The sequence below is a fragment of the Macaca mulatta genome, chromosome 12, assembly GCF_049350105.2.
Source record: "Macaca mulatta isolate MMU2019108-1 chromosome 12, T2T-MMU8v2.0, whole genome shotgun sequence".
NCBI classification, from domain to species: domain Eukaryota; kingdom Metazoa; phylum Chordata; class Mammalia; order Primates; family Cercopithecidae; genus Macaca; species Macaca mulatta.
In genome coordinates this window covers 134,608,591-134,634,410 of record NC_133417.1, presented here as the reverse complement: position 1 = coordinate 134,634,410, position 25,820 = coordinate 134,608,591, and the positions used below count along the sequence as shown (strand labels likewise).

At 40.9% G+C, this 25,820-nt stretch overlaps 1 protein-coding gene across 1 annotated transcript in view; it reads left to right on the top strand.

The window, feature by feature from the left end:
• DNER (delta/notch like EGF repeat containing) overlaps positions 1–21,327 on the top strand; it is a 363,927-nt gene extending 342,600 nt beyond the window's left edge. The window contains exons 12-13 of the mRNA XM_015111281.3: positions 10,771–11,017; positions 20,308–21,327. Of these exons, the coding sequence (XP_014966767.3) occupies positions 10,771–11,017; positions 20,308–20,419 (359 nt within the window). The 3' untranslated portion in view covers positions 20,420–21,327. The remainder of the gene's footprint in view (positions 1–10,770; positions 11,018–20,307) is intronic.
• Positions 21,328–25,820: the final 4,493 nt, after the last annotated feature.

Below are 25,820 nucleotides of genomic sequence, written 5' to 3'. Positions count from 1 at the left end.
GAGCTTGTCTTCCCTCGCCTTTTCTAACCTTAAGGCTGCTCACATTTCTTGGCCATTGGTCCCTTCTGCCTTCTTCAGAGTCAGAAATCATGTCATTTTGACCTCTGCTTTCATTGTCATCACTCAATTTTCAACTCTCCTACCTCCTTCTTTCGCGTATTAGGACTCTTATGGTTGCATTGAGCTTGTCCAGATAATCCAGAGTAATCTCTCCGTCTCAAGATCTCAATTTAATCACATTTGCGAAGTCATTTTTTGCCATATAAAGTAATGTATTGATAGGTTCTGGGCATTAGGACATCTTTGGGAGACCCTTATTCTGCCTTTCATACCACCCAGCAATGGTATCTCATTCCTTTCTCTATTTGTTCTTAAATATTACAGTATTTGGGGATGAGGTAGAATTAGTTTTATCTGTTAATGCATCACCCTAGTCATTTGCCTCTTTAGGGTAATTATCTGGCCACCAGTTAGTGATAAGAAGCAGAGATCTAACAGACCACATAGATTTATCAAAACTATCAAGAAGATTGATCCAGGACCATCCTAATAGAATCATTCAAATAGCTATAGTGATTTATACACGTTTTAAGGCAAATGAAAACCCATAGTTCTGGAAATTAACAGAACAACGTTGGTGAAGTTTTAAATCTCTGCCATTCATTTTTACCACCTTGGGACTGATCACAGTTTTTTTTTTTTTTTTTAATTATAATAAAGGGAAAACATGCCTTCCTAGAATCAAGGTCTAAAAATCAAAATATCTATAAATCTTGACATAGCAGTGTTGGTGTGTTTTGCTTTGTCTGTATAAGGTTTATAAAGTTAGAGTTATAGTTAACCTTGCTGACTGACAGTTGAGCAGTTTTGTGTATTAAACAGTTGAATCTATGGTTAAATACAGTTAAACTATTGAATTAATGATATTTTGCAGTTGAGAAATAGGCAAATAGGCTATCTTAGATTTATGCATTCAATAAGGAATCAGTGGCTCTTTATTGTCAGGAATTGAGTGTAGTTCTGGGATATAAGGGTTAATGAAACATCCCCTTCCTTTGGGAGCTTGTAATCTGAGGGCAGGTTTCAATATATGATGAGTCGCTGTAAGGCTTTGCACAGCCACGTCTAGACAACCAGGGAAAGGGAATGTAACTCCTCCTGGGACCAGAGTGTGAAGTATAGATGGATGTCTTGGGCCTCTTCCTTTAATAATAGATAGAATTTAATAATAGTTAAAGAAACTTATCCAATGATTATATTATATGGGCAGTTCTTAGTATACAAATAGGTTGGCTTCTTTGGTTCTCATTTTTATATAAACCAAGACGTTTAAAAAATAAAATTAATTAATATCTCTCTTTATCCAGATCCCCACCTCACTCCTTAAAGGTAACTACTGTTAGACATTTATTGCGTATTCTTCTAGATGCATCAGTCAATAGAAAAGTTCCTATTTTCTCCTGTACAAATGAGAGTTTTATACACACTCTTCAACATATTGCTTTTATGTGTAACAGTATATCCTGAAGGTGCACCCACACTATCTTATGCAGATCTATGTCACTTTTTAAAATGTCACATGGTATTTCCATTCTTTAGCATCTCTAAAATTTATTTAATCAGACCCCCATTGATAGATAATACATTTGGAGGGGTTTGCTATTTAAAGCAATACTAGAATGAATATTCTTATATATATGCACCTGTCTTAGTTTGCTTGGGATACTATAACAAAATACCTTACAGTAAGTAATTGCTCACAGTTCTGGAGGCTGGGAAGTCTGAGAGCAAGGCACTGGCAGATCCAGTGTCTGATGAGGGTCCATTCCTCATAGATAGGGCCTTCTGGCAGTGTCTTCACATGGTGGAAGGGCAAGGTGGCTCTCTTGGGCCTCTTTTATAAGGACATTAACCTACTTCATGAAGGCAGAGCCCTCATGACTTAATCACTTCCCAAAGACTACATCTCTTAATACTATCGCTTTGTCAATTAGTGTATTAGTTTGTTTTCATACTGTTATAAAGAACTGCTTGAGACTGGGTAATTTATAAAGGAAAGAGGTTTAATTGATTTACAGTTCAGCATGGCTGGGAAGGTCTCAGGAAACTTACAATCATGGCAAAAAGGGAAGGGGAAGCAAAGCACCTTCTTCACAAGTTGGCAGGAAGGAGAACTGTTGAGTGAATGGGGAAGAACCCCTTAGAAAACCATCAGATTTCGTGAGAACTCACTATCATGAGAACAGGATGGGGGAACCGCCCCCATGATTCAGTTACTTCCACCTGTCACTCCCTTAACATGTGGGGATTATGAGGATTATGGGGACTACAATTCAAGATGAGATATGGGTGGGGACACAGTGCCTAACTGTATCAATTAGGTTGCAACATTTAAACTTGGGAGTCACATACATTCAGATTGTAGCAGCATCTTTGTGCTTACTTATGTGAGAATATCAATAACAGAAATTCTCAAAGATAAAATTGTCAAAGAGTTTTTGCATTTAATATTTTGATTTTGATTGGTGATTACCTTTTAACTTTTCATGAGCATTTCATTATAAGTTGGCTTTTTGCCTTTTAGAACTTTTCCCCTCCAAAGCAATGGTGGTGGGGTCCAAGGGTAACTTGCAAATCCCACTGAATCCATAATTACCTTTAGTACATACTTGGAACACCAGGAATGCATCCTCTACTTCTCAGGGAGGGACTGAGGCTAGATGTGGGGAAAGCATACTGATTGAGCGGAAAGAATGCTGTTGTGGAGTTTTGTGGTTGATAACTCAATTCTGTGAGTTGAGCTGGTTTTGAATTCTAGCTCAGGTATTTATCCTTGGGCCAGAAAACAAGGTCTCTGAGCCTTAGGCCTTGATAAATGGGATAGTAAATGTAACCAATATTTTTCAGTGACTGGTACATACTAGGTACTTAATAAATGATTGCCTTAATTATTATCATCAGCTGTCTTTCTCTTTGAACAACTAGAAGTCTCTGGGCATCTGCTGAAAATGAAATTTCCCATCTCTGATGGAATCTTGGTAAATTAGATACTTTTGGGTTAATAACCAATTTTCTACAAGTACAGAATATTGTAGGACCACAGGCATTATATAGATAGGTAGTTGTTATTGATGTAATCTTGACTATTTTATTCCAAAGAATCTCATGAGGAGGAACTTTCCATTGTCTCTCTGAAGAGTACTGATGGATGTGTACAGCATAGGGAAATGCTTTTCATGCCTTTTGAGTGCAACCCACAATAAGTAGTATGTTTTACATCTTGACGCTGCATGTAACACACAGACTAATATACACACAAACACACACAATGTAAAATAATACTTAACTTTTTATAAGTGTGACAAACTCTGAAATAGTTCTCTAAATTTTGTTTTTAAATGTGAGTCTGGCCCCATTACACTGATTTCTACGATCTACAGTTTGGAAAACATTCCTTATTGATTGAAGTGTGTGGCTTTAGAACCAGAGCAGCTGGGCTTAAACTCAGGGGCTGCCATTTACTATCTGTGTAACCCTGGGCACATAGCTTCCCTCTTAGTCTCAGTTGCTTCTATATAAAATGAATGTAATAACAGTGTCTACCTCAAAGCATTATAGGAGGAATAGGTGAGTTAGCACCTTAACACTTAGTGTCCAGTACACATTGAACCCTCAATAAATATCAGCTCTTATTAACCAAAATGATGAGCTAAACATCAAAATTTAACTATTAGACATAACTGCTTGGGTGTCTTAAAAGTACTTCCAATTTATTTGTTTATTCAACTTTTATTTTAGATTCAGGGGTACATGTTTAGGTTTTTACCTGGGTACATTGTATGATGCTGAGGTTTGGGATATGAATGATCCTATCACCCAGGTACTGACTATAGTTCCCATTAGTTTTTTAACCATTTCCCCGCTCCCTTTCCTTCCTCCCTAATGTCTACTGTTGTGGCCTCTATGTCCACAAGTACCCGAAGTTTAGCTCCTTTTTTTCTTTTTTTTTTTCGAGACAGGGTCGCACCCTGTCACCCAGGCTGGAGTTCACTGGTGAGATCTCAGCTCACTGCACCCTTCACTTCCCAGGCTCAAGCCATTCTTGTGCCTCAGCCTTCCAAGTAGCTGGGATTACATGAATGTGCCATGACACCTGGCTAATTTTTTTTGTATCTTTAGTAGAGATGGGGTTTCACCATGTTGGCCAGGCTGGTCTGGAACTCCTAAGATCAAAGCTATCCACTCACTAGGGCCTCCCAGACTGCTGGGATTACAGGTGTGAGCCATTGTGCCTGGCCAGCTCCCACTTATAAGTGAGAATATGTGGTGTTTGTTTTTCTGCTCCTATGTTAATTCACTTAGGATAATGGCCTTCAGCTGCATCCATGTTGCTGCAAAGGCCATTATTTCACTCTTTTTTTATGGCTGCATGGTATTCCATGCTGTATATGTACCACTTTTTCTTTATTTAATCCACCATTGATGGGCACCTTTGTTGATTCTGTATCTTTCTATTGTGAATAGTGCTGCAGTGAACGTGCAAGTGCCTGTGTTTTTTTGGTAGAACAATTTGTTTTCTTTTGGATACGTACCCAGTAATGAGATTGCTGAGTTGAGTGGTAGTTCTAAGTTCTTTGAGAAATCTCCAAACTGCTTTCCACAGTGGCTGAACTAATTTACATTTCCACCAACAGTGTATTCCATTTTTCTCTCGGCCTTGCCAATATCTGTTGTTTCTTGACTTTTTAATCATCGCCATTCTGACTGGTGGGACATGGTTATCTTATTGTGGTTTTGATTTGCATTTCTCTGATAATTAGTGATGTTGAGCCTTTTTTCATGTTTTTTGGCCACTTATAAGCTTGCTTTTGAGAAGTGTCTGTTCATATATCCTGCCCACTTTCGAATGAGGCTATTTGTTTTTTGTTTGTTCAGTGTTTAAGTTTCTTATAGATTCTGGATATTAGACCTTTCTTGGATGCATCATTCGCAAATATTTTCTCCTCTTCTGTAGGTTGTCTGTTTACTCTGTCAATAGTTTATTTGCTGTGCTCTTTAGTTTAATTAGGTCTCACTTGTCAATTTTTGCATTTGTTGCGATTGCTTTTGAGGATTTAGTCATATGTTCTTTCCCAAAGCCCGTGTCCAGAATTGGTACCATCAATTTAACATGTATAAAACCAAACTCAGGATCTTCCTCTCCAACCTGGTTGTCTCACTCGGCTACAGCACCTCATCCATCCAGCGATAAAAGCCAGGAAACCGAGAGTTGTCCTCCTGGTTTCTCTCCCCTCATTGGCCTATCTGTATGAGCTGCATTTAGTCTGGTGGATTCCCCCCTAACACAGCACTCACATCCATTCCCCTCTCTCTGTCTCCATGCCCATCACTACAGGTCAAGCTACCACTAACTCTGCCCCATCCTGCAGGAGCCTCTGAACTGGCCTCTGTCCTTGTTCCTCAAATCCTTTCTTCATGCACAGCCAGAAGGATCTTTTCAAAGTGCAAATTGGAACACTCAGACCCTCCCTCCCACTGTTTCCAACCCTGACTGTGCCAAGCTCCTATTAAAATAAATAAGTGAGTAAAGACCCAAGGCCACACTGCCCTACCCTGTAAAGAGATCCCTTCTCCTTGCTGCGGCCACTCTCTGCCTCTCTCTCAAGCAGTCTCGCTGTTCTCCTTCCAGCCCTTGTTCTGCTCCCTCAGTCCCTCCCACAGGCCTGTGCTCACTCTGGTTCTTTGCCTGTGCAGTCTTCCCTCTGCTCTTGCCTGTCCCTGGTTACTGCCCACTCACACTTAGAACCTAACTCCCTAAGGGTTCCTGTTGTGCAAGCTCTCTTGACAGTCAGTGCCGTGAAATATCCCCTGTCCTCCTGCTGCGCTGAAGAGCTTGTCTCTTGTAGACATAGCACAGTTGTACTTTTACTTTGTTTTGGGGATCATTTGCCTGACCCCTGCATCCGTCAGAAAACTGGAAACTACATGAGCCTACTTTTCTCTCTATTTTCCCTTACTTTCCATCCCTGTCACTCAGCACTGTGCCTGGCACAAAGTAGGTCCTTAATTAAAGTGCTCAGTGAATGGATCCCATAAAGGAGATGATCTCTTTCATTCCCTTTTCACGTTCATTCCTCTTCTGGAGATTAACAAGGGTTGTTAATCTTTTTTCAGTTTCACTGACTGCTTTGATTGTCCTGCTAACCTTTAGCTATAGAAAACAAAGTAATTGACATCCCTCCTCAAGATTGTTCTAGGCAACGAGTAGTCTTAAAAATTATTAAGCTAAGTAACATCTTCATAAGACACAGTCTCACTTTTGCTCTTTTTCAAAATAACATAGGTAAGCAAATTAACTAGTCTAGCTACATTCATCTAGGTAAATTAAAAAATAGATATGGGCTATGTATTTTAGACTCAATGTACAAATTGACTGGAGTCTATTTTTGGCAGAGTGGAGGTGGGTCTGATTTTATTCTCAGCTTGGCCACTGACTGCCTGCTTCACCTTGAGCAGCTGCTCCAAGTCTAGTACCTCTGCCTAGTTCAAGGTGTTTGTTTAGGACCAACTGAAATGTTTAATGCAAAGGCACTTTGGAAAATACAAAACCTCAAACTAATTTAGTTTAAAAAAATGAAAATGATCCATCAGACTCACAAGTGTGACATTTTTCTTGAGCAGCTCGTGCATATGCATTCCTGGTCATGCACCTGCTGGTGCTGATGAGATGAACCCATCTGGCACATTCCGGTTCACGATTCTTCCCTGTGCCACGCTGTAGCCAAAGTAGTCAACGATTCATGTGATGGGGCTCCTGGGATGCAGCAAAGCAATGACTTATGAGGATAGCATCTGGACTGAGAGATGGTGGTTGCAGGCACCTGGCATAGATAAATTTGCTGCCTCTCAGACCTAGCGTTGGACTTAGCCAGATCCATTCCAGCTACTAAACCAATTAGCCTATAAAGCAGCCACAGTCATTTCTATCAAAAAAGTTTTAGATGACAATGAGGTGGAATCTAGCTTTAAAGAAAAGGGCAGGGGGAGGGAGGAAAGCAGAGCTTTTACGATAAATCTTGAGAAAGTTTTTCCAAAAGTCCCAACAGTTTGGAATACAGAGTTTTGGGAAATGGAGCAGATGGTCATAAATGCAGGCAGTCAGACCTGGGACACCGCATTGTGCATATAGCCCAGTATGGTTGTTTTTTTCACTTTAGTGGCCATGTGGTTGTGCACTCACTGTGTATACACAATTGATGTGTTGTGTAAGTTAATTCTATGAAGCTTATGCATAGACTGCAAGAACTCATCAAGAACTCGTGTGATCTGCCATAGTGATCAGATCTGAGCACTCTACTGAGTTGGAGGAGAAACATAGTACTGGCTGCCCTTGTGTTGATGCTAAATGGATGTTATAACATACTCTGCTGAGTGTTGGACTCCTGCCTGCAACTGAATTTTTTAGAGAATGTTATAATACTTGGAAATGAAGTGAATCACGCTTGCTTTTTCAGCCAGAAAAATGAGTTGTCTCTCTCCATGCACACCAGGTATTGCCAAATGAGATGGCTGCAGATTTGGGGATTGAGCCTTGGTTCTGGTTTCCGAAAACACCTTCTCCCTTCCATTGTGACTATTTGTTTCTGTTGATTTATGTTACTTTGTCTTGCCTGTGTGTGAGTTGGCTTAGATGAAGCAGTCAATGCACTAATGGTCATTTAGTTTTACTAAGCTCCACGGGCCTTATGAGCTCAGGCAGGCAGACTCAAATGACAAACCAGGCTTCAAAGGTTTTGGTGAAATATTCAGGAGGGTCTGGATGTGAACTTAGAAATCGCATTATTCATCTGTTCTCAAATTCTCAGGAAGCATCCAGGCTGGGCGCATGGGTTATTTTTCTGTTAGCTTCTAGAAAGTGGGTCTGCAGGCCTGGCCCCCGTTTGGGTGTCTATCTGTGCTCTTCTTCAGACTGACTGCAACTTTTCAAGGTAAGGAATAGCTAATTGTGATCTTAGATCTATGATGACTGAAGATACAGCTAGATGAGGGTGTGAGTATCCAGAGGCCACAAATACTCTCTCCGATAATGGAACAGTGAAGAGTCCTGTGGATTTCATGGAAAGACAGGCTCATTTCTGTTTCCACTAACCTCTGAATCTCACTTGCAGGCACTTGGAATTCTACCATGAAAATGATGTCCTGGTGTGGGTGGGGAAGTGTGGAGTGGTGGTGGTGGTGGTGTGAGTATAGAAAGCATCCTTTTTTCCATATGAGTTCAGCTTCTCTTTGGTCTTACCTAGCTCTTTAAAATTTCCACAATTTCCTTTCAAATACTGTATACACTATCTAGAGCGTTTCATTTGGGTGCAGTTCCATAAACAGGAAATAACTTGATGTTCTTGACCTATGCCAAGCAGAGAGATTACATCCTGTCCTTCCAGTTTTTCCTGCTAATACAGATTAGTGTTCTTAGGAAGGACACAGGGCCATGGTCAATAATCCTCAACTCAGAGCATGTGACCCTTTATCCTTCCCTCCTCCACCACCACAGCTGCTCGTCTTTGGGGACCACCATCACGTGTCCGGGAGTGGACTTTTTAACTTTTTCAGAAAGTTAAAACTTGTTTTTTAAAACTTTTTAGAAAGTTAAAACTTTTTTTTTTTTTTTTTAACTTTTTAGAAAGTTAAAAAGTTTTAAATATTTTTAAAACATGTTTTCTAACTCATGCTGCAGCAAGCCAATGGGGTATATGTTGTTATTTCCATTTTACAAACAAAGAAACGGAAACTCAAGATCAAGTAAATGTAGGAGCTGAGATTGAAAGCAAGGTTGGTGTGATCCCAAGGCTGATCCTATTTCCACTCTTATGCTGGAAGATGATCGTACGAATGTCTTATTTAAATGATGGATTGCTTATTTCTTTATCGGAAAAGGAATACATTCTTATTTTTAAAACGCTGGAAAAGACTCAGAAGTATACAGAGGAAAATAATCATTTTTAATTCTGTCTTTTAGAGATCACTGTTGTTAGTATTTTGCTGTGCAAAGGCCAAGACCTCAGATCCTGACTAGTATCAGAGGCATTCACTCCAAGTGATGTCAATTCTCTAGGCCTCCTTTGTAAAGTGGGGAGAGAGGATAATATATCTTCTGGTGGTTATGATGATTAAATGAGCTGTTTTTAAAGAGCTTAGTTTATACTAAGAAATCAGTGTATGTTTGCCATCATTATCATACTATCCTTCTGACCTTTTCAATGTGTATATAGACATTTTAAACTCATAAGATATTGTCAAATTATTGTACTGTCCAAGTAGATCCTGTTTGGTAACAGGCTTTTATTCTTTTGTTGTTTAGTGGATATCTTTTCATCTCACTGAGTGTTAAATATTTAGGTTTTTATTTTTTGACCTTTATAAATTATGTTGTTGCTGGTGGAATGGAGAGAGAGTGTGGGGTGAGGGAACTCTAGTTATATTTGTGTGTGTGTTTTTTTCTTCTTTTGAGACAGGGTCTCACTCTGTTGCCCAGACTGGAGTGTGATGGTATGATCTCAGCTCACTGCAACCTCCGTCTCCCAGGTTCAAGCAATTCTCTAGCCTCAGCTTCCTGAGTAACCAGGACCACAGGCGTGTGCCACCATGCCTGGCTAATTTTTGTATTTTTTGTAGAGAAAGGGTTTTGCCATACTGCTCAGGTTGGTCTAAAATTCCTTAGCTCAAAGCAATATGCCTGCCTTGGCCTCCCAAAGTGCTGGGATTACAAGTGTAAGACACCATGCCCAGCCATATTTTATTTCTTTTTTAAAAACTATCTGAAATAAATCTAAAGAAAAGTGGTAAAATATTAACATTTATTAACTGAGCAGTGAGTACATTGTTGTCTGTGTGATTTTCTGAGACTTTTTCTAAATATTTAATAGGTGATAACATTTAAAAATTGTGATAGCATCTTAAAGATGAGCATCTTCACACATAAGGCTACATTTCCTGGGCTACTTCCCCAGCATACATCCTAAAATGGGAATATCTGGGTCAGAGCATATGCTAATTAGTAAATGAAAGGGTTTCATATCAACTTATAGTCCTCATTTCTGGGTACCCTTGCCAACTGTGGTTATAATTTTAAAGCAATATTTGGGAGCTGATAGAGGAATTGCACTTTTTTGTAATTTCGAAACCAAGTAACTTTCTATTTGTATTTTTTTTAAATGAATTCCTCCTTATATCCTTTGTTTTTCTGTGGCGTATTTCTGGTTTTTCTTTCTTTCTTTTTTTTTTTTTTTTTGGTGACAGAGTCTCACTCTGTCACCCAGGCTGGAGTGCAGTGGTGTGATCTTGGCTCACTGCAACCTCTGCCTCCTGGGTTCAAGTGATTCTCCTGGCTCAGCTTCCTGAGTAGCTGTGATTACAGGCATCCACCACCATGCCCAGCTAATGTTTGTATTTTTAGTAGTGATGGGGTTTCACCATGTTGGCCAGGCTGGTCTCAAACTCCTGACCTCAAGTGATCCACCTACTTCAGCCTCCCAAAGTACTGGGATTACAACCATAAGCCACCGTGCCCAGCCTCTGGTTTTTCTTAATGATTCTTAAGAAGTCCTTATGTCGTAAGGATATTAACCCTGGGTCTGGATAATCCATAGAAAATAATTCTTCCAAGTTTAAATGGCCCTTAGGTTTTAAGTTATCTATGCAAAGATGAAAAAGGCTTTCACATTCTCAAAGGTCACAACTCAAACCCAGCCATTTGCTTATTTTTGCCTGCAGACCTCCAGTGGAAGTCCGGGCACATGGCAGAGAGCCTCACCAACATGCCGCGGCACTCCCTCTACATCATCATCGGAGCCCTCTGCGTGGCCTTCATCCTCATGCTGATCATCCTGATTGTGGGGATTTGCCGCATCAGCCGCATCGAGTACCAGGGTTCTTCTAGGCCAGCCTACGAGGAGTTCTACAACTGCCGCAGCATCGACAGCGAGTTCAGCAATGCCATTGCATCCATCCGGCATGCCAGGTGGGCTGCGGGGGCGGCGTGGGGAATGCTGCCTTCACATGTGCGTTCTTAGGAACAGGGTCATATTATACACAGGACTTTCCATCTGCAAAGAGGAGATTTTAAAGAATGAAACATAGGTTCCATGTTGTATTTGGGGATAGATCATTCGGCCACTTGATAAGCAAACTCCTTTTAATTCGCTGCTAGCTTTTCCTTTTGCTTTGTTTACATTGAATATATTTGTTCATCTAATTTGGGTTGCTCTGTGACTATAAATATCTGATTTGTAATCACTGTGTATTAAAAACTTTTTTGATGAATTTTTTGGGGGAATGTCTTTTGCTGTGTTGCTCTTCAAACAGTCAACATTTAATGATTTCATTTGACTTAAGGGCCTAGTGAAAGAAGGATAAAGAGCTATCTTTCTACTTTTAGAGTGAATATTTATAAATCAGTATCCTTTTCTGGAAGAAAGACTTCAGAGGGACAAGGAGTTAATGTGGTGTCATAGAAAGAGTGTAAGTTCTGGTGAGGTATAGCTTTGAGTCTTAATGACTCCATTACCTGACTCCATAGTTTAGATTGATCTGTTGTTTTTTTTTTTTTTTTAATACTTTAAGTTCTAGGGTACATGTGCACAACGTTCAGGTTTGTTACATAAGTATACATGTGCCATGTTGGTGTGCTGCACTCTTTATATTAGGTATATCTCCTAATGCTATCCCTTCCCCCTCCTCTTTCCCCACAATAGGCCCTGGTGTGTGATGTTCCCCTCCCTGTGTCCAAGTAATCTCATTGTTCAATTCCCACCTATGAGTGAGAACATGTGGTGTTTGATTTTATGTCCTTGCGATAGTTTGCTGAGAATGATGGTTTCCAGCGGCACCCATGTCCCTACAAAGGACACGAACTCGTCCTTTTTTTATGGCTGCATAGTATTCCATGGTGTATATGTGCCACATTTTCTTAATCCAGTCTGTCACTGATGGACATTTGGGTTGATTCCAAGTCTTTGCTATTGTGAATAGTGCTGCAATAAACATACGTATGCATGTGTCTTTATAGCAGCATGATTTAGACAGATCTTTTAACTTTCCACAAATATAGCTCCCTCAACTATATAAAGGGATAACTCTCCCTCCTTGGAGAGTTATGGCAGTCATATTAAATTACAAATATATATACTTTTTCCTTCAACATTTGTTTTAAGTTCCAGGGTACATGCACAGGATGAGCAGGTTTGTTACATAAGTAAACTTGTGCCATGGTGACTTGCTGCACAGATCAACCCATCACTGTGGTATTAAGCCCAGCATCCATTACAAATATTAAAGATGGTATAAACAGCTAACCCCATATTTACTTCTCCAAATCTATTACATAACATAAAACAATAAACGAAGATCACATTTTACTGACTTTTGCAGAGTGTGTGTTCCAAAAATAGCAATATTGTTTGTTGAAGTAAGCCATCTCTTCTTTTGCTGATTGAATAATCTCAAGCACAAAATTCAGAAAGTAAGTGTGCTGTAGTGAAGAGTGGGCTGAGCTTGGTGCCTTCAAATTGGGGCTCAAGGGAACTGGTAGCTGTATGATCTACCCTGGGATGTCCTATGTTGGTGTCGGTCAAGACATGAGAAGACTTGCCGGGCGCGGTGGCTCAAGCCTGTAATCCCAGCACTTTGGGAGGCTGAGACGGGCGGATCATGAGGTCAGGAGATCGAGACCATCCTGGCTAACACGGTGAAACCCCGTCTCTACTAAAAAATACAAAAAAAAACTAGCCGGGCGAAGTGGCGGGCGCCTGTAGTCCCAGCTACTTGGGAGGCTGAGGCAGGAGAATGGCGTGTACCCGGGAGGCGGAGCTTGCAGTGAGCTGAGATCCGGCCACTGCACTCCAGCCTGGGTGACAGAGCATGACTCCGTCTCAAAAAAAAAAAAAAAAAAAAAAAAAAAAAGACATGAGAAGACTTGGCCAGGTGTGGTGCCTCACACCTATAATCCCAGCACTTTGGGAGGCCAAGGCAGGTGGATCACTGGAGGTCAGGAATTCAACACCAGTCTGGCCAACTTGATGAAACCCTGTCTCTACTAAAAATACAAAAATTAGCTGGGCATGGTGGCGGGCACCTGAAATCCCAGCTACTCGGGAGGCTGAGGAAGGAGAATCACTTGAACCTGGGAGTTGGAGGTTGCAGTGAGCCGAGATGGCGCCACTGCACTCCAGCCTGGTTGACAGATGGAGACTCTGTCTCAAAACAAAAACAAAAAACCCTGGGGTTTCTATCTCAACAGCACATATCCACATCCTTTCTCTTTGCCGTCCTTTTCATCTCCATCTTGTTTCCTTCTAGGACTTTCTTTCATCTGATCTGGGCAGGCCCGTAGAGGTTGAACATCCTTCCTGCGTACTGTCTCTGTGACTCCACCTCATTTCCAAAGTTCCAAATCAGGCAGCCTGAGAGCCAGCTGCAGTCACCTTCACAGCTGTGCTCCTTCAGGACATGTCTGCCCTTCTACACTGAGATTTTTTGTCCTTCATCAATGGGTTCTGTATTTCTTTTGAATTTCTACTGAGCTTTTACCAGGTACTTATTGGGAAAGTGTAGCTTCAGATTCTGGTTACAGTGGGAATGATAAGAAGTAAAAGTGAAATATCATTGATGTTTTCTTATATCTACCTAACTGAATGATAACAGCAATGACAAAGATAAGCACTGTAATCCCAGCTACTCTGGAGGCTGAGGCAGGAGAATCACTTGAACCCTGGGAGGTGGAGGTCGCAGTGAGCTGAGATCACACCACTGTACTCCAGCCTGGGTGAGACAGCAAGACTCTAGCTTAAAAAAAAAAATAAAATAAAATAAAAAGAGAGAGAGAGTCAGAGACAGAGAGAGGTGAGAAAACCCAAATCATTCTATCTGAATGGCATACAAGCTAAGAGGTTTGAAGAGTTTGCTTTCTCCAAAAGAAATCCCCCAAACCCAATTCTCAGATCTTACAGTGATCTTGTCATTCTAATAGAAGCAAAAGCCAGAACTCAGCTTCCATGGGGAGGAGACAGTGGGAAGGAGAACTTGGGAGACCCTGAGCATCTGCACCAGTGCTGAGGTGGGAGCTGCACCCAGTCTTGCTTATGTAACTGCGAGAGAGGACAGAGAACTCAACCTTCCTCCAACTCGGGCCCTGCATGGCTGCTCATCTTAGCGCCTTCCTTTCACAGCCAACTGAGGCAATACAACATCCAGGAAGCCCTGATACCAACCCTTGCAAGCCCCACCTTAATTGTTTATTTGACTCTTTACTCCACGACCCTGTAAATAAAAGGCAGTAGCTTTTATTTCTGTGTCTCCAGTGGGTCCTGGCAGGTAGTAGACCTCACTAACATTTGAGGTTTGAAATGAATGGATGATCTCAGTTAGGGATTGGAATAGGTTGCCTTGACCGGCTTGAGAGGTAGACTCATCCCAGGGCACCAACTCAGTAAGTGGCCCCAGCCTAGAGGAACATTTGCAGAATCCTGAAATTGCTGGATTGGAGATGAAGAACGTAAAAAGGAGCAGAGAAGGCCAGGCACGGTGGCTCACTCCTGTAATCCCAGCACTTTCGGAGGCCGAGGCGGGCGGATCACGAGATCAAGAGATCGAGATCATCCTGGCTAACACGGTGAAACCCTGTCACTCCATCCTGGGTGACAGAGGGAGACTCTGCCCACCCCCACCCCCCCCAAAAAAAAGGGAGCAGAGAATTGACAAGTTTCTTCGGTGCCCAAGACTGTTTTCTCTTGTCGTCATTCCTGGAAGGGCTTCATTCACCAGGAGGGAGCAGAATCCATGGCGTTATATTCTCATGTGTGGGGAGACCCTACAATTCAGATTCCTCTGCCCCTACAAGCATCCATGGCTACGATCCTCCAGGGCTAAGAGGAGTGTTTTATTTCAGCCCTAGAATAGCTTAAGATAGATTCCTCTGAGCCTTCTGCTCATATGGCCCACGGGGAAGATATTTAACTGAATACTCTTGGAAGGAAAGAATAAACTTGAAAGCATTTACAAACCTGGCTCTCATTTGGTGCTGATTTATATCAAAAATATTTACTGCGTAATTCCTAACGGACAAGCTTCTGCATGCACCAGTGACTGCAGATAAAACTATTGACATTAAAACAATACCTTCCCTTTAGGAAAATTTCTCTTCTGAACGTTTATTCAGCTCCAACGTGTGGTTTCTACAGCATAGCTGTGTAGAGGCCATGGCTGGGTCTCGGGCTGGTTGGCCCTCTTTGCTCCCATTTCCTGGAAACCCTAGAAAGGCATTGGCAAAAACTCAGACCTTTTGATGTTATCCTCTCCCTAGTTTTCAGCAGCCAGTGTCCATTTTATGGGCTGTCTCCCTGCTACTATCCTGGAGGTGAGATTGGATCAGAATGACTGTAGCCCAGCAGCCACACAGGACACATGGAGTGGGTCACCTGTGATAGTCACAAGTGACTGAGGCCATGTTGGGTGATTCTGATGTCAGAGTCCATTGGTGCTAACTCCTAGTAGGGTTGAGAAGGAGACCCCTCCTCCTCTTCCTCATCCCAGGAGTCATCTGCAACATGCTTGCTTTGCTTATACTCAGGCAGGGAAGAGCTTGTTAACTGACCAGCAGGAGCAAAACCAGGGCTCTCCAAGTTCTGACACTGAGGTCCCACTGAGTTGACTGCTCTACGAGCTAGAAGTGCCTGATCGCATAAAGCAGATCATGGAGGACATGTTCAGTTTTTTCCCCAATAGCTCAAAACCTTCCAATTTTCGCCTTTCTCAAGATCTGACATTCTCTCTGCAGCATTGTTTTAGTGGTTGACTTTCAGAAGACCATGAACTAGCAGCTCTCTGACCTGCCTTATAACTGGTTGCGGTATCTTTTGTTTCTTTGAAGAAATAGACACCCAAGAATTGTCACCAAATAGAATGTTTGAGATGTCTGTGCTAACTGATATTACTGGTGCTGTCGTTTCTGTTAGTGCTTCCGTGATGGCCAACATTTACTGAAAGCTTCCCGTGGGCCAGACACTGTGCTAAATCATTCACAAATAACTCATTTGCAAGCATCTCACAAGAATGTAAGGGCCCATGTATCATTAGTCCCCCATTATAGGCAAAAGAAATTTGGGCTTAGTGAGACAATACAATTTACACAAGGGTCACAGAGTCTGTAAGTGAGAAAACCAGGACTTGGAAGTGAGATTTGTAAGCCAGAGTTTATTCATGAGAAGGAAGGTGTGCTGATTTGAAAGTGATGCCTTTCAATGCAGCAGTACACAGGCTCTTGTCAGGCACAGGGTAAGTGAGGGCTTCAGTTTACGGGGTCGTCACATGCATGAAGGTTGCAACGAAGTGTTCAGCATCTAGGCTTGGAAGCCAGAAAGCTCCACCTCCCACCAGGTGTGACCTTAGGAAGATTATTCCTAAGTTTCTGTTTCATCATCTGTAATATAGGATAAATGAGATGTACTCACTTGGTGAGGTTGTTATGATGATGAGATGAGATGATCAATCAGTGAAAACAAGACGATGGAATGTGATGTTGAGTGGGCACCAAGGACAATGCTGAATGCATCACCCCTCGAGGGGCTGGGAAGGAGCCGCAGATGGAGCCACCACATTAGGATATTTGAGCTATTTTTCCAGGAGGAGAGGGAGTATGTCAACTCCTTCCCATCTTTTAAAGATCTGGCTTCCTCGTGGACCATCAGCAGACATTTCCCACGTGTCATGATCTGTGGTCACGTCATGGGCCATGAGCTCCCTCAGGTGGGAACATGTTACTATGAATGCTGGGTGCTCCACCCAGCCTGCCCCACTCAGCACAGAAGAAACATTTTCTTATTAATGTTTTAACTTGTAGGATTTTTTTTTTTTTTTTTTTTACTTAACAAGAATGCTGAGTAAAGCATTACACACACTATTGATTGAAAAAAGTCATTTTCAAAACAGCATGCGGAGTATTTCTCAATTTTGTTAAAATATGTAATAATAATTATATATAATACTTTCAGAGGGGCTTTGGGCTTCATACATATTTGTAAAATGAATGGAAGGGATGTGGGATTGAGGGATGGACAGACTGAAGAATAATGCACAACACATTGACACGTCCTTTGGAGAGCAGCACTACGGGCGATTCTTATGGTCTTCATCAGGGAGCTATAAAATATTCTAGACTTTGCAGGCCATATTGTCATGACTGCTCAACTCGGCCTTTGTTGTGCAAAAGCATCCAGAGGAAGTGTGAATGGGCTTGACTATGGTCCACTGAGGCCATGCTTTATTTGTAAAACAGGCATCAGGCTGGAATTGGCCTGTAGACTGCAGTTTGCTAACCCCTAGTCTATTTTATAATTTTCTTTAGCTTCCAATTTTATTTTGTTTTTTACATTTAAAATGTATCTTTATGATAAAAAGTAGTAGTTATTTTAAAAATGAACACTTGCATAAAAATGCCTGCAATAAAATAAACAGCCTCTGACATTGATTTAGTGCCTGAGATATATATATATATATATAAACTGTTAGTCTTTTAAATGTAGATATGATGCACATTCGTTCATCAACAAGTGTAAGCCTGCCACTGTGAGAGGTGTAGGAGATTCAAACAAAGTCTTTTCATTGTACTGTGTGTTTTAAAACTATGGTGTTTCTAGAAAGGAGGCCATTTTAGCTTCCATATGGTAGATATAGCATTTCAGGTGGAAATCTCCAAAATTCTCCTAAGGAATTTGGACAAAGTTCTCAGCAGCTAGTAAGTTGAAATGCAGGGATTCCAGCTCTAAGCCTGCCTGCTCTCTCTTCTGGTGCTGGGGTTATTAGTCTTATTTTAACTGCCTTTGTAACTAGCATTATACTTTATGACCCATACTTGTTTGGAGTTAATCCCATTAGGACTGGGCCACACAGCTCAGTTAACCAGTGTGGACACAGAGTGGTGCTCCTTGCTCTTCAGTCGACTGTGAACATGCATGCCATGTGGCTCACTCTTGAGTGGCGTCAGCCCTTGCCTTGTCATACTGTGACACTCGTCCTTAAACCTGCCTTGTCTATATTGAGTTCCATGACAACATCCAAGTTTATAGCCCTTCGAATTATAGCTTGTTAATGGATTAAGTAAAATAAAGGCTTTAACATTCTAGATTCTGAGGAAGCAGGTTCTTTTTCAAACTATGAAATTATATTTAAAAATGGGTGTTTTAGGCTGGGTGTGGTGGCTCACACCTGTAATCCTAGCACTTTGGGAGGCTGAGGTGGGTGAATCACAAAATCAGGAGATCAAGACCATCCTGGCTAACACAGTGAAATCTCATCTCTACTAAAAATACAAAAAAATTAGCCGGGTGTATTGGCAGGTGCCTGTAGTCCCAGCTACTCGGGAGGCTGAGGCAGGAGAATGGCATGAACCCAAGGAGGCAGAGCTTGCAGTGAGCCAAGACCGCACCACTGCACTCCCGCCCGGATGACAGAGTGAGACTCCATCTCAAAAAAGAAAAAAAAAAAAAAAGAGTGTTTTAAAGATATATGCAATTGGGTTTTTCCTTTCAGCGAACCAATCGAATAATTAATCAGTTAGTTAATATAGTTTGTTGTCCGTCAGGTCAAAGCTCTCTATATCCTACTATGTTAGGATATGGAGAGCTCTTCACTGGGTTGCTGGATATTTTTTGTTAAATTATTATTATTAGTGGTCGTATATCTAGCTATTTTATGAGAAATAAACTGTCAAAATATTTGCATCTTAAAGTAGCCTAGGAAATTGTCGGACTTGGGAGAAAGTGTAAGACCCAATGGGCCTGTTGACACTTTTGCTCTATGGACACTTTTCCTCTCCTTAGATTACGCAGACCTCACTCAATTTAGGTAAACAAACTGCAGGCTAGAGTCTGACCCACATCTGTGTGAGCACAATGGTGGACTTTCAGTGAGGCTTCACATTTTAGGAAGTATTTATTGAAGTTTTTGGTCATATTGCAGTAATAGCTGTGGGTTTTTCTGAGGGAAGAATGCTTTAACTCTTTAATGCCATATTTTGCCTGGTGTCTGTCTGGCATAGCATATGCCTTTGTGCTCTTCAAGGCTAGTAAAATTCGAGAGGATTGGAATACAGGATTGATGACTGTTTAAAATGAAAGATTATATGAAGAACGCACTGTTTTCTCCTTTCTCACTTGATTCTACTTCCCATCTCCATACATAAGACAGACTTTCAATATATCAAAGGAAAAAATAAGAAAAGAGGAGAGCTGGGACAGGAGCCATGGCAAATCAGCCCCTTTAATTCCTAGGGGCCCCACCCTAGGAACCTTGTAAAATTTAAGGTTCTTTTAAAATGCCTTTTTAAAGAGCCCTGGTGGACTTGAAACAGTTAAAAGATGTTGTCCAGACAAAGGAGGAGGGAGGATGGGTTAGCGTGGATGATTGTTTGAATCCTGTTGCACTCCAGGGCTTTTGGGGAAGGTGAGGTCTTGAATGGGAAGAGACCACCCAGAAGTTGAATTGGCTTTATTTTAATAATTGCCATCTTACGACTGGTTTGACAGGAAGTCCTGAAATTGGATTTTGGCTCCCCTGGCTTCTGGGAGTCAGTCCTGCTGTTGAGGCAATTTGGATCTATACAAATCTGTTGGGACAATGGCCTTGTGCTGGGAGGAAAATGTTGGCTTCTGCGTGCTAGGGTTGGGAGGTGATAGATAGGTGGGATTCAATGGTGAGTTCTGGCATAGTTTGTGGACAGACACCTCTGTATCCGAGGTCATTTCCCACCTCTGTCCTTTTGTGTTGGGATCTCAGATGACCTTAAACCTTCACAGCTTATCCCGTGAAAATCCTACAGGAAAGGCTGTCTGTCCATGGCCCGGGGAAGATTGCCCTGCTGTGCTACGTTCCAGGCACTGGAGTGGATATAAAATAAACTCACCTCTCCAAATATTTATGGGCCTCAGAAGAAAAAGACAAATCAATACACATTTTCTTAAAATCTACTGTAGAGCTGTCATGCTTGACTGCTTTGCCAAGATTTAACCTACGAGCTCCAACTTTAATTTGAGCTCTACGTTTTGTGAAATACATTTTTTTTTTTGCCTCTAACACCAAAGACTAATGTTTATACACATTCAGTGTTAATATTAGGATGTCTAAAGTTTCTTTACTTGCTAGAGAATATATTTTTGCAGTTTCATTTAATTCATGCATATAAATTATTCTCATCACTTGCTGTAATTAAACTTGAGATCTGGTATTTATCTGACCAGAGTCCTTTCTCTCTGATTTCAGGTTTGGAAAGAAATCCCGGCCTGCAATGTATGATGTGAGCCCCATTGCCTATGAAGATTACAGTCCTGATGACAAACCCTTGGTCACACTGATTAAAACAAAAGATTTGTAATCTTTTTTTGGATTATTTTTCAAAAAGATGAGACACTACACTCATTTAAATATTTTTAAGAAAATAAAAAGCTTAAGACATTTAAAATGCTAGCTGCTCAAGAGTTTTCAGTAGAATATTTAAGAACTAATTTTCTGCAGCTTTTAGTTTGGGAAAAATATTTTAAAAACAAAATTTGTGAAACCTATAGACTACGTTTTAATGTACCTTCAGCTCCCTAAACTGTATGCTTCTACTAGCGTGTGCTCTTTTCACTGTAGACACTATCACGAGACCCAGATTAATTTCTGTGGTTGTTACAGAATAAGTCTAATCAAGGAGAAGTTTCTGTTTGACATTTGAGTGCCGGCTTTCTGAGTAGAGTTAGGAAAACCATGTAACGTAGCGTATGATGCATAATAGAGTATACCCGTTACTTAAAAAGAAGTCTGAAATGTTCGTTGTGTGGAAAAGAAACTAGTTAAATGTATTATTCCTAACCTGAATGAAATTAGCCTTTGCCTTATTCTGTGCATGGGTAAGTAACTTATTTCTGCACTGTTTCGTTGAACTTTGCGGAAACATTCTTTCGAGGTTGTTTTTGTCGTTTTCGTAACAGTCGTCGAACTAGGCCTCAAAAACATACGTAACGAAAAGGCCTAGCGAGGCAAATTCTGATTGATTTGAATCCACATTTTTCTTTAAAACGTCAAGGGTTTTATATTGTGAGTAAATTAAATTTACATTCGAGTCGTTTGTTGTTAAGAGGTAGTAAACATAAGAGAGTACTGGTTCCTTCAGTAGTGAGTATTTCTCATAGTGCAGCTTTATTTATCTCCAGGATGTTTTCGTGGCTGTATTTGATTGATATGTGCTTCTTCTGATTCTTGCTAATTTCAAAGAATATTGAATAAATGTTATCAAGTCAAGGATGCAGTTGTCTCTTTTGTTCTTTGAAAACTGTATATGAAAAGTTTTGGATTTGCTATTGTTTGCCAAACAGTCCCACGGATGATACCATATTAAATAACCCGAGGCGTGTACTTCTGTGGCTGCCGGAGCCCGCTCCTTTGCCTCTGCAAGCCTTTCTGACCTCCTAATTGTCAGTAAACTCACCCTAGGTGCTTGTCAGTGTGAAGTGTAAAAAAAAAATTAAGAATTGTTATCCGAAGTTGTATATCTGAATTTGCCAGTGAAATGCAGCACGTGTGGACAGTGAACACACTGGAATCCGGAGCTGCTTCTAGGCATTGAGGGCAGGCACCTGTGGCCTCAAGAAATACCTTGCATGCTGCTATCCTGTGGAGACTAAATGAAATTGCCTTAGCAAACAGCTCCATAGTTCTTAGAAACTTGAAGGCCTAGTTTAGAGGCACCCTATATTCGGTTCCATTTTGTATCCAAATGCTGCTCTGAAGTCCCAGAGTTATTTTTAAAAACGCATTTTTACCTGCACACAGGAACGTCAGGTAAGGCCAAGAGAAGTCCTGGAACCAGGTGTGAGGGAGAGTTTTAAGCAAAAAAATTATTTAGATGCTTTTCCTTCTTGCTCTACCCTCAAAACATCTGTTCCTAATCCTACAAATGACACAGCAGTCTACCCACCTTCTGATTATTAAATGATATAGTGCAATATGTTAATATTTTTAGTTAAGTGTTTGGAAGTAAAGTAAGAACAAAATATTGGTCGGTTCAACATTTATGGGAACATGCAGCAGAGTGTTGTGCAGACATATTTACTCCCATCTTCCTGTAAAAGATCCTTTGGTTGTGTGGTGCTCAGACATCTCGATCGATGATAGGAGAGGGCCATGAAAAGCTGTGAGTTGAACTCCATTTGCCTCTTGACCCCCACGAGCCCCTGGACACTGTCTGAGCCTCCATGTCTTTTTTGCTTATTGGTCTTCCTTTGCAAACTGCTTCGATCACACCCTTCGAAATAATTGTCAATCTCCCAAAGTCTTAAATTCATTATATGCGATGTCTCTTAAAGGATTTGTTTAAAAAACTAAAGTCTTTTACCATCACAGCTTGTCTCTTGAAAGCCAATTAATGGAGCTTACAAATTCAGATCTTGAGCAGAGCCTTCTGACCATCTGAGAGTGGCCACCAAATGCATCTAAAGACATTTGCTTATTCATTTGGACATTCAATGACAAGAATTTGTCTCATTGAGCACTTGTTCTGCGTCAGGCAGATGGTGACTGACACAAGCCCCACCAGAAGATCCTGCCTCCCGAGTTTATAGCTTGTTTTGAACCAGACCTTCATCTAATAAACAAATAAATATAGAATTACACTTCACAGCACACCATGAAGGAAACTCCACTATAGGACAGCTTATTTGTAGCAGGGTAGATTAAAATCTTACTTCAATCATTTACTTGGTAATGACTCTGGACAAGTAACTCTCTGGGCCTAAGATTCAAAATTTGAAAATTGGGGATCATGATAGGGCCTCCCTTGAAGAATCATTGTATTGAATGCCAGAATGCGTGTAAATCCTCCCTCCAGCGCCCATCAAAATTCAGCACATGTTAGCTGTTGTTATTGCTGCTGCTGTTCTTTTTTTAGATTCAGACATTATCACAAAGTAGGGTAATACCCTTGCTTTGATGGTTAGTGACTGGGATGTGCAGTTAGTACATTGTGATGTGTGTGAGGAACAGTCTTCCTAGAGCAGGGAGCACATTCTCTAAGGGTGTCAAAATTCCACCGTCTCAAGTTGTTACTTTGCACTAGCTGTGAAAATAGTACTTGATAAGCCCAAATTAACTACGACTCCAGAATTCCTGAACTGATGGTGGTCTTATAACTCAGTGTAGCCATAATTAGTTGTCTAATATGTGGATCTTCACATGCCAAAGCGACTACATGTAATGACAGGGATCCCTGCCATCTAGAAATGGTACAGCAGTGTCTCCAGCTCATTCGGGATTTTTTTCAAAGTTTTTACTCTTGCCACAAAATGGCACATGCAGATACGTAATTTCCAAGTGGTCTTAACAGTTGAGTAGGCCTCTTTGACATGGGTACCAAAGTCTCCACTTAGCACAGTGGGTCCTGGGCCTCCCACCCTGTCACTTAGTAACTCTGCCCTACCGGCTTCTGTTTCTTCATTTCATGAGGCTATAAATTTTTTGAACAATTTTGTCTGGCTGTGACTTTCTCCAAGAACTGAGAAGTGTCTGGGGGTCTGAACTGATCTTTTCTTCAAACAATGTTGTAAATCCAGGAAAACAAAACCAAACAAAACAAACTTTTCAGGTATATGGTAGTTGAAGTCATAACTCTTACTGTTAAAGGGTTTTCCAGTTTACTTATAGGGACAAAGATAAAACCATAGAAAAGAAATTATATATATGAAATCACCTTAAAATTATAAGTAACCACTCACAACAACCCTGGCAGATACCATTGGGTGCCTCCACCACAGCCATTTCTCTGCCCTTCTTCTGATGCAACATAGAATTGAAAATGTCAGCTGTCACCTTCTCCTGCTTCTCTTGCTTTTAGGGATGACTGTGGGTCAGTGGGCCCTTCAAGAAAATCTCCTGGACCTCCTAAAAATACTTTTCTTCCTGATTAGAGAGTAATGGAGTCAATGAAGAATCATCAGATGCTTTCAGGCAGGGGAAAGAAGAGTTCTCCTATGCTACAATAAAGAGCATAGACTTTGATATTATTCACAATATATCACAATGATCACAATTATTACACAATTTATCACAAAGGTTTGATGAACACTGATGTGATTTGAATTAGTCCTTGACCTCAGATTTTTTCACCTACAAAATGGAAATGGAAGTAGCTTATTTGAGCAGGTATTGATAAACTATGGCCCATAGGCCAACATACAGCCCAAAGCTTGTTTTTGAACAGCCCTTAAACTAAGAGTGACTGTGTGTGTGAATTTTTAATACACTTTTTATTTTAGAATAGATTTTGATTTACGGGAAAGCTGTGAAGATATTACTATAAGTTCCCATATACTCCACGTCTGGTTTTCCTCATAAACATTTTACATGAGTGTGGTACATTTGTCACAATTAATGAATTGATGCCTTACTCTGAACTAAAATCCATACTTCATTCAGATTTCTTTACTTTTTACCTATTGTCCTTTTTTGGTTGTTCCAGGATCCTGTCTAGGACACCACATTGCATTTGATCATCACATCTCCTAGGCCACCTTGGCTGCAATGATTTCTCAGACTTTCCTTGTTTTTATGGCCTTGAAGAGGACTATGTGTTTTCTAAGATGTTCCTCTATATAGATGTTTATGACGTTTGACCCATGATCAGACCATAGTTATAGGTTTTGGGGAGGACAACCATAGAGATAAAGTGCCACGTTCGTCATGTCTTATCAAGCTTACATACTAACAACGTGATTTATTACTGTGGATGCCGACCTTAATCATCACCCTGCTGAAGCATTTGTCAGGCTTCTCCACTGTAAAATTACCTTTTCCCCCTTCTCTCCATACTGTACTCTTTGGAAGGAAGTCACTATGTGTAGCTCACACTTAAGGAGTGGGGAGTTATGCTTCTCCACTTCCTTAAGGATACAGTATCTACTTCAATTATTTGGGATTCTGCACGAGAAATTTGTTTATTCTCCCTCGTTTATTTATTCAATAACTTGTTTATACTAGTATGGACTCATGGACATTTTTGTTATTGTTTGGAGTATAATTTAATACTTCTTTATTTTTTTTTTTTGCTCAAAATTTTCCATCTTTGGCCATGGAGAGCTCTTCTATTCGGCACCTTTGACATACCTTCATCACTGTGTATGTCTGTGTGTGTGTACATGTGCCTGTGTGTGTGTGCCTGTGCCTGTGTGTGTGTGCATTTTAGCACTTCCTTGCTTTCTGGCAATACAGGATGCTCCGGGCTCATCTTGTATGTTTCCTGCTTCAGCCTTAGAATCAGCCATTTTTTTCCAGGGAGATTGGTTCCTTTCATTGCAGTGAGAGTGGTTTATAATAAATGAGCATTTGAAATTGATTTGACAATAGCCAACTGTCTTACTCCATTTGTGCTGCTATAACAAAATGCCTGAGGCCGAATAATTTATAAAGAACAGAAATGTATTTCTCACAGTGCCAGAGGCTAGATGTCCAAAACCAAGGTACCAGCAGATTTGGTGTCTGGTGAGGGCCTGGCCTCCAATTCTAAGATGATGCATTGTCGCTGCATCCTCTGGAGGGGAGAAACACTACGTCCTCACATGGTGGAAGGGACAGGGGGTGAAAAGTGAGGAGTGAAAGCCCTCCTTCAAGCCTTTTCATACAGTGGCCTAATCCCATTGGTGAGGGCACAACCCTCATGACTCAGTTTTAAAGGTCACACCTCCTAACACAGTTGCATTGGGGGTTAAATTTTAACCTGAATTTTGGAAGCAACAAAGAGACAT